The 9,607-nt window shown below is 44.1% G+C and overlaps 1 protein-coding gene across 3 annotated transcripts in view; it reads left to right on the forward strand.

The window, feature by feature from the left end:
- The window catches only part of TPGS2 (tubulin polyglutamylase complex subunit 2), a 64,152-nt gene extending 56,705 nt beyond the window's left edge, over positions 1-7,447 (forward strand). Inside the window, exons 5-7 of one of the 3 annotated variants that reach the window (XM_034996322.1) lie at positions 3,215-3,328; positions 5,040-5,200; positions 6,467-7,447. In XM_034996322.1, coding sequence (XP_034852213.1) covers positions 3,215-3,328; positions 5,040-5,200; positions 6,467-6,697 — 506 coding nt within the window. In that variant the 3' untranslated portion in view covers positions 6,698-7,447. The remainder of the gene's footprint in view (positions 1-3,214; positions 3,329-5,039; positions 5,201-6,466) is intronic. The other 2 variants (XM_034996323.1, XM_034996324.1) reach the window with 2 other exon arrangements.
- Positions 7,448-9,607: the final 2,160 nt, after the last annotated feature.

A 9,607-nucleotide genomic window follows, 5' to 3' on the forward strand; every position in this document is an offset into this window, starting at 1 on the left:
TGTTTGTATGATTAAGTCATACAAACATTATGTGAATGTTTGTATCTGTTATGTGAACAACAGAAGGGTAAAGTCTTATTGATTTAATCATACAAACAAACAAAAAAAACAGGAAGATAACCACTAAAGGAATAAAAATCTACATTAAATCTCCAACCTAATAAGGGAATACTGAATCACAGGAGGAAAAATAAGAAGAGAAAAGAGGAAACATAAATTAGGAAACAAAACATTAGGAGAAATAAAACAAGACAGATCAATCACGATATTAAATGTGCTGGGATTAAATCTCCCTTTTGAAAAACAAAGACTGTCAGATTGATATAAAAAGCAAGCTCATCTATGTGTTATTTTTAGGAGCATACTTAAACTGACAAAGAGATTTCCTCTTCTGCAAATGGTAGACAGGTAATTCAGAGAAGCCTTCCTACTGAAGACAACTGAGAAGTCAGCAAAATATAAAAACCACCTTACTAAAAACATCAGAGCTAACAGGATGATGAGGTAATAACAGATCAACATCCAGAAGACAGAAATCCAAGGGGGGGGGAGAGATTCAGTATTTGAGATACATTGATTGCCCTTTTTACAACAGGCTATGAGGATGCTGGAAAACTATGAATTTGCCCCATGTTGAGACCAGGGGAATAAAACAGAGTCCAGGCCTTACAAAGGATGGCACCCATAAAAACTACCTACTTTTGGGGTTGGCACCATGAAGAGCAGTACCCAAGAGACAGAAAAAAAAAAGAAGTAACCATTTTAAGTCATCTGTGTGGCCCAGAAAATGTTAAATCCGAAAATTAGACTAAATTGACTCCAGGTTATTAATCTCCTCAGGGGCCTAGCAGAAACAAATTCACTCTAGAGAAGAGAAATGTTCTAAAATTGATTGTCTTAATGGTTATATAACTGTAAATATACTAAAAACCATTAAATTGTATACTTCAAATGAGTAAGTGGTATGATAGGTGAATTATCTCAGTAAAGCTCTTATATAAAAAAGAAAATTCTACCCTAGAGGATGATAACAGTATCTTAGAATTCAAATTGTTTTTATAAATAATTTTTCAAAAACACTTCCTTCTAAAAATAACTAGGCACATGAAAAAACACAGTGCCATGAACAAAACCAGCACAAATAACAGGTAACAAGAAAGAGATCCACTGGTACTCCCAAGAGTGAAATTATTAGGCATAACAATGTGCTGATGCACACATGGGGATAAAACTAAACTAAAATTTCAGTGAGAAATTAAAAATAGTGACATTGCATATTTGGCAAAAAAGGAAGCAAAAGATTCAAATACTGACTTCCTTCTCCTGGTAATGGCAGAGTACTTTTTACCAAGTAAAGACTACTTGAAACTCTGGGAAAACTTCAAGGACAATGACCTAAAAAGATTGGAGAATAACCAAAAATGAGCAGAAACTGGAGTGACATCTACAAATGGCAGAAAGGAGTTTCCTATTTTGTAATTTTTCACCTGCAGGCAGACCCCAGTTAGCATCAGTCAGGGCAAGGCTGCTGAAACTTGGTGGGACCCTACAGTCTAGACTTTGGATCTCACCCAAGATAGGAGTCACAGACCTGATTTATCTGCCCTCCTGGAACAACAACAGAGAAGATATATAAAAATGGATTTCAAGACACTGACCATCAGGCAGTGAAGGACAATGAGCCTGAGAGATGGAAATAAAGAAGGGGAACCTCAGCTTATGACTCAAGAGAGTTTTCCAATCCACAGTGTAGAGCCAGGAAGCCAGACAGAACCTGTCATACTCCGTGAATTGAGGACCACATGAAATCAAGAAGAGTATTAAAGTGTAACCTCCAGGGGAAGGGAAAGCCATGTTTAAAATATTTTCATAGTTAGAAATGTAAATATTTATGCATTTGTATAAAATTATATATATGGCTATATGTAAGTAAAAAATAGTCTTTTTATAGACTTTGTTTTATCCAGTCTCTCCTAGGTTTGTAAACTCTCACCCTCAGTCACTAATACTCTTTTTTTTTTTTTTTTAAAGATTTTATTTATTTATTTGACAGAGAGAGACATAGCGAGAGCAGGAACACAAGCCGGGGGAGTGGGAGAGGGAGAAGCAGGCTTCCTGCAAAGCAGGGAGCCCGATGTGGGACTCGATCCCAGGACCCTGGGACCATGACCTGAGCTGAAGGCAGACGCTTAACGACTGAGCCACCCAGGCGCCCACTAATACTCATTTTTATTACATAAAAGCTGTAATGAAGGAAGCAAGAAAGTTTCTGATGCTTGCATTTCTAAAAATGTTTCTTTTCTGGAACTCCATTGTATTTAATTATTAGGTAGGTGTTTCTAATTGAGCCAAGCTTATCATTAATTATAATGTAATTAATATTAAATATTATAAATACATTTTAGACCATGGAAAAGGATTCTAATCAAAAGATCATAAAGTGCTATAAATAAGGGGAAAGCGATTATCTAGGAAAAAGAGACGTCAACATCAGGCCAGATTACTTTGCCTTTATGTATTCCCACTCTCAGCAAGTTCAGTTTGTTTTCCTTGTGTCACCTTCCCCTAGATTCTGTGACACTGTGATAGAGAAGCCTAGACAGAAGGCTTAGCCCCTGGATAAGATCCTGGACATTTAGAGTATAGAATTCATTTGGGGGGCGCCTGGGTGGCTCAGTCAGTTAAGTGTCCGACTCTTGGTTTCGGCTCAGGTCATGTCATGAACTCAGGGTCCCACACAGTGGGGAGTCTGCTTGAGGATTCTCTCCCTCCACCCCCCCATACTCGCTCGCCCTCTCTGTCTCTCTGAAATAAATAAATCTTTTTTAAAAATTTCATTTGGCCCACATTGGAAATAGTTGTTAAGAATATGTCTGAGATGGGGCGCCTGGGTGGCTCAGCTGTTAAGCAGCTGCCTTCGGCTCAGGTCGTGATCCCGGGGTCCTGGGGTCGAGCCCCGCATCAGGCTCCCAGCTCAGCAGGAAGCCTGCTTCTCCCTCTCCCACTCCCCCTGCTTGTGTTCCCTCTCTCGCTGTGTCTCTCTCTGTCAAATAAATAAATAAAATCTTTAAAAAAAAAAAAAAAAAAAAAGAATATGTCTGAGATAAGGCTTTTTCCCTGTTTTTTTTTTTTCCCCCCTACCCTGGCAATGCTGGATAAGTATGTGTTTGAGTTGAGTATGTTTGAACATAACTATTAACTTCTGGGTTTGCAGCCAGTGAGAACCAGCCAGAGAAGCCTCACTTTGATTCTCGCAGTGTGATATTTGAGCTGGATCCTTGCAATGGGAATGGGAAGGTTTGCCTTGTCTACAAAAGAGGGAAACCAGGTAAGAATCATTGACAAGCATGGTCCTGCAGTTGGGTGTGGCATGGATGACCCTGCTCTCCAGTCATGACACAAAAGGCACACTCCTCTGGACCCATGAGATGCGGCCAGGTCTCTTGGCGATGTAAAGACCCAGAAAGCCCCTTTGGTCCTCCCTGAACATCCCCTTCTTGGCCAATCACTAGAGTCTTTAAGCTATCATCATTTGTGAGTTACTGCAAAATAATGGGAGTAGGAAAATAAGTGAGTAAAAACTAAAAGAAATAGTCATTGTGTTTATAGACTCCTCTAGCAGGCTCATGCATTAGGAAAAGCATCCAGGAAAAGCATTATCTTTCTTGTGTACTTCTCGCTGTAGGCAAGTTAACAACCTAAAAACCTGAATGAGTAGACCTCAATCTAAGACCTCAGATGAGAAATCAAGAGGAAAAGGCTCTGGTCCCTGGAGCAGCAGCTGTCACCAGTTCAGGCCCTGCCCTGGGGACTGTGGACAAGGCCCAGCCCTCTTCACATAGCTCTCAGTCTGTCGGGGTGAGAAGATAGAGACGCCAGGATTTTACCCCTAGAGGAAGGAGGGACCGACTTTGCAAAGTAGCCTTTCATCCACATCTTGGGTTATGGGGAGGGGTGGGGCAGGAGGGGTTGTGGGGTAAGGGGAACATCTAGGCGAAGAGACTGGGTAAAGCTATGCCATGGGAAAGTGCAACGGATTTGGAAAGCATGACAGTTTCAAATCATAGGGCTACCTGGTTCATCTTGTGGGTGAGGAGTTGAAGCCAGAAGCCATGCACAGCTTGGAAGGAGTTTGGACATGGCAGTGGGAAGTCCAGGTTGTTCAGTAAAGGAACGGCCAAACTGAGGTGGAAATGCACGTTTGCACAGGCAGTCTTGGAAGAGGAAGAGACAAGGGTGGGGGCCGCTGAGGGAGCTGTTACAGCCATTAGACAGGAGACGAACTAGAGGCCTGCGGGAGGAAGAACAGAAGGTGAGGAGTGAGTGCGAGGCTGGAGCTGCTGTGACCGTGCCTGTTTCAGTTCAGCCCGGACCTCCCGCAACAGCGCGGGCAGGATCCAGGACAGGAGCTGGTCTGCGCTCCCCCCCAGTGGCTGCTCACAGCCCTTCAGGTTCCTGTTGGAGACCCCCTCAGAAAACCAGAGCCTTGGGGTACCTGGGGGGGCTCAGTCGGTTAAGCAGCTATCTTCGGCTCAGGTCATGATCCCAGGGTCTTGGGATCGAGCCCCGCACCGGGCTCCCTGCTCAGCGGGGAGCCTGCTTCTCCCTCTCCCTCTGCTGCTCCCCCTGCTTGTGCTCTCTCACTCATGCTCTCTCAAATAAATAAAATCTTAAAAAAAAAAAAATTAGAGGCTTTCAGCGTCTGTCTCCATCAGGAAAGCTGAGACCCCAGTCTGTCCCCACCGGGGCAGGAGGCTGCTGAATGGTCAGTCTGAATGCACAGATGCCCAATGCCCAGCGCACAAGTCAGTCGGCTGACTGATCAGGGATTTGTACAAGACCAATAAAACCCCTAACAGTGGCCACGGGAGCATGGGCCTGGAGGTCGGAAGGGGTAAAAAGGAACTCTTACTTGTATTTTACATCCTTCCACTATTAGAATTTCTTCTTTTTAACCATGAGAGTATATCGACTTTACAGATAGAAGGAGAAAAGTATTATGCCATCCGTTCATTTCTTCCATTCATTTGCCATTTCAGCGTCAGCGCAAGACGCTGAGATCTGGTTCCTGGACAGAGCGTTATACTGGCATTTCCTCACCGATTCCTTCACTGCTTACTATCGCCTGCTCATCACGCACCTGGGCCTGCCGCAGTGGCAGTACGCCTTCACCAGCTACGGCATCAGCCCACAGGCCAAGGTAAGGGAGAAACACATGCCGTCTCAAACTGTGGGCTGATCACAATCTCTGAGGAAATGCTTCAGTTGCAGAGTCCCAACTTCCCCGTCCCATTCAGAAGACCTGGGATGGAGCCCAGGAACCTGCATTTTCATTAAGCAAGGCAGATGGTGCCAGTGTAGGTGGATAGCCTCACTTAATACTGAACTAAGTGGTTCCCAAACTTGGCTGATCCTCAGAATCACCTGGGAGTTTTCTTCCTAATTAAATTTTATTTGGGGCTTAGGTCTGAGTGTTGGTTTTAGATAGGCAGTGCGGGCACACAGGAAGAGTGGAAAGTCAGTCTGATTCCCAGGCTCTCCAGCCTCCCCCAGAGGCAGCCACTGTTTGCATTTTTCTTGTGCTTTTTGCAGGGTACTTTACTGCATAGAAAGCATGCATGCATATGATTTTTGGTTCCTTTTTTCCTAAATCACAAGCGCACTATACTTCTCACATCGTTATGCACCTTCTTTTCACTAACACTCCATCTTGGGGTTCATTCCCTATCAGTACATACAGAATTGTCCTTTTTAGTGATACAGAATATTCCACTGTATGGATGTGCCTTGTTTATGTTACAGATCTGGGCAATATTTCAAACATAGAGTTGCCTGGAAATGCTCATATACCCCCTAGTTTGAGACCAGGTGTGCCTGGAAGAACTTTGGCTGGGGTGGCAGTGAACTAGGGACTCAGCTCCATGTATGTATTCATCTCGTGGGCCTCACTTTGCCCAAATATCACCTAACATCCATCCAGTAAACATCGTGAGGTCAATAAATATGATGCTCTTTGCCCAGAAGGGGAAGAGAGCACCAGCGCCGGCAGCTTCCCTCAGCCAAGGCCTGCCGCTGGCCTCTGTCAATGCACCTTCTCTGGGAAGGTGCTGACATATCAACCTGATGGGCAGTGGCTGCTGTGAGGACAGAACAGTTAGAAGGTCACTGATGATCTGGGACCTAATCCCCATGCTCAGGCTCACTAGATCAGAAGGAAGGAAGTTTACTCGCATTCTTAGTCCTTGTGCTGAATTTATTTTAAAGGTTATGAGACCTAATAAAGCAATGTGTGTGCCATCACTTTCACCTAAAGGAAGTGCTAACAGATTTTTGAGGCAGTTTTTCATAAAAACTTTTGTTCTCTTTGCCTCATCTCCCCACCTCTCTACTTCTGGGTCCCCACTAAAGAGCATAAACAATTGCCTTTCTCCTTCGAATTGTGACCTCTCCCAATTCTCCCTTACAGCAGTGGTTCAACATGTATAAACCCATCACCTACAACACAGACCTACTTGCAGAAGAGACCAACTGCTTCGTGAACAAGCTGGATCCCAGCAGAGTGTTCAAGAGCAAGAACAAGACCTTAATCCCCAAAAAGAAAGGGCCAGTCCAGCCTGCAGCTGGCCAGAAAGGGCCCCCGGGTCCTCCCTCCACCTCTAAATCCTCTTCTAGCCCTGGAAACCCTGTCCGGAAATGAGCACCCCTACCTCCCCGCCAGCCCTACAGCAACGATTTCCATGCACAGATGGCCCAAGCCCCAGATTCTGTGAGTGGCACCATAGGCCTCTTCCCATCTGCGTGAGCCAAATCCTAGGCCTTTTACTCCCGTTGGCATTAGCCAGGAGTTCAAGGGCATAGTCAGGTCTCCCCTAGAGTCCTTTCCTCAGCCCTTGCCTCTGAAAGCTGTGGAGAGTTTCAGAACTTGTTTAAGTAGTTAAATAGAGCTGCTCAGAGCTTCCTCTCTTTCCACCCCCAACCATCTACACCCCTCAGCAGTGATCAGAGAAATCCCCCGAAGAAACCACTGATTTTGACCCATGAGGCATTAGAACTGTGCTGTTCAGTTGGTAATCACTAGCCACAGGTGGCTGTATAAATTAAAAACTCAGTTCGTCAGTTGCATTAGCCACATTGTGAGTATTCATGTGGCTAATAGCTTCTGTATTCAACAACAGAGATAATGGAACATTTCCATCATCACAGAAAGTTCTGTTGGGCAGCACTGCATTAGAATATTTTCATGCTGCCCTTACTCAGATCAGTTCATTTTTGTTGGAGAATGTGGATACCTTAATTTGATGGGTCATAATGTTCCATGGAAATTCTTGAAGGTACAATTGTGTATGTTCTTTTTATTTTTCATAATTCTCACTGGTCCTTTTCAGTTTCCTATAAAATTTGTTGTTTCCAGTTTTGCAGTGTGATGTTTTATACATTGCCAAAATTATCTTAGTTTTGTTTTTTTTTTTTTAAAGGCGGTAATTCTCTACTTGAACCATTTAAAAACAAAAAACAAACTCCCAAGCATTGTTTTACAGGACTCCGCATAAAGAGTTCTTATGAAACCACTGTTGACAAGAGCTTTCCACCTGCCCTGCCTACTCCCAGCTCTCAGCAATTCATGGAGTGGCAGAAAGGGACAAAGAGGGACCAAGCTATCAAGGATAACAGCTCAAGTTTAGTCTATTAGAAGAATTTTTCTGCCAGACTGATCAAATGAAAGGGAGAGCCAACAGCACCAGATCAGTGAGTCCAGCATGTGGCTGCTGGTCCAAGACCAGTCAAAGGTAGAAGGGGATTGGGCAGGCGGGTCACCGTCTACTGCGCAAGCCAGCCTCTCGTGCCGATGCATCGCCTGAATCCCTTTGGAGTCAGTCCTGGCCCTGTGCTAGTTTTCACAGGAACAGCCGCAGAGGAACCGGAGTGCAGCACTGCCCTTCGTGTCACTGGCAGTCCTCAAAAGGCTATAGAATAGAGAAGGAGGGGGCTCCGCAAAGGTAAGGAGAGCAGTGAAGAGCCGGGCTGGCTACCTGAGTGCAGGACCCGGTGCCAAACAAAGATGGGGGGCCTCGTGTCCAAAAATTAGGAAAGTAGTACCATTAAAAGTACTAAAATGTTCTCCCTTTCTTCCATGGTCTCTCTCACATCTTGTTGTGGGTTTTTACTTGCTACTTAGTGCTGTCCTAAGTAACGAAAAATTTAAATTCTAAATCATTAGCATTAATTTTATTCCTCTTTATAGTACACCATTCCAGTTTTAAATGCAACTAGAAGAGCAGAGAACTCATGCAGAATCACCAAAATTAAACAAGTTACATTTCATAGCTTATGTATATATGTGGTATATATATGTATTTTGTCCTTATTAGGCAACACTGCAAAAAAAAAAACCTCGCTCAACTATTATTTCACTTCTTGATACGTACACATTCTATCAACACTCTTGCAGCTTACTGATGAGTAAGGAAGGGCTAAAAGAAAAACTAGGAGCTGCCCTATGTTTTCTTTTTTCCTAAGTCATCATTTTCAGCAGATGTGGGTGGCTAACGAAGGAAAATGACACGAGTAAAATAAAAACTTAAAAGTAACATGAGTAGAAAAAAGATATGACTAGGTTCCGCAGTCATTCATGCTTCTTAGAATGCCATTACCTTCTTTTCACATTCAAATCAAGTCTGGTTCAAATAGAAAGCACGGCCTCTTGGGGCTCTCAGTGCCCCCACTTACTCAGTTGTAGGAATAACTTGCTTATGCTTGGAATCTCTTCTCAACCGGGCCATGGTGGGTCTGCTGGAATTCTGTGCACGCAGGCATCACAACGGTGCTAAGTGAATGGGGGGATGGGGAACAGCGGACACACTGCATGGATCTCCTCTGCTCCTGTGTGCCTGCCTTTGTCTTACCAGACTTCACTTAAAAAACACAAGTTCAAAGACAAAATTAAGAACTTCAGACAGTGACAGGAGAGCATTCAACCACATGTGAGGCCCACTAAGTGTGGGGCCCTCTGTGCTGACTGGCCATGTGCCTGTGAAGCCGCCCCCAAGAAGGAAGAAGGGAGCTCTCCTGGTGAAAGACACAGACAACCTGTAAGCGGAGTGTGCTACGTGGGGAGAAAACTCACCCATGAGATTTATGTTTCGAAACTAAAGCAATTTAAATGGCAAGAGGTTCTACTGTATATCAGCTGCCCAAGAAAAAGATAACTATGCTGGAATCACAAAATGAGAATAAGTAGCAGAATGCCTCAGGATGCACTGATGTAGTTAAGATTGTGCATAAAGTGCCACATCCTCATGCTGCTTGAGTCCTATAGCAGGGAAGTCCCCAAGCCAAGGACAGGACTGATGGGGGGCTACTTGCACATAATAACCCATAGGATCTATCCCTTGAAGCTGTGCCTCCCCAAACTTGAACATACATCAGTGTCACTGGACTTGTGTGTAGAAAATCAGATACCTTTTCAAATCCCACTCCAGACCCACTAAATCAAAATGGCAAGGAAATATCAGGACTCTTACTCAACTGTAATTGTGACAATAACGCTTACCAAATCTGAAGCTTTCTACTTCGTGGGTCTAAGTGGTTGTGCTTTCACTGCATGGAG

Source organism: Mirounga leonina, unplaced genomic scaffold (assembly GCF_011800145.1).
Source record: "Mirounga leonina isolate KUSES-001 unplaced genomic scaffold, KU_Mleo_1.0 Mir_93, whole genome shotgun sequence".
In the NCBI taxonomy this organism is placed as follows: Eukaryota; Metazoa; Chordata; class Mammalia; order Carnivora; family Phocidae; genus Mirounga; species Mirounga leonina.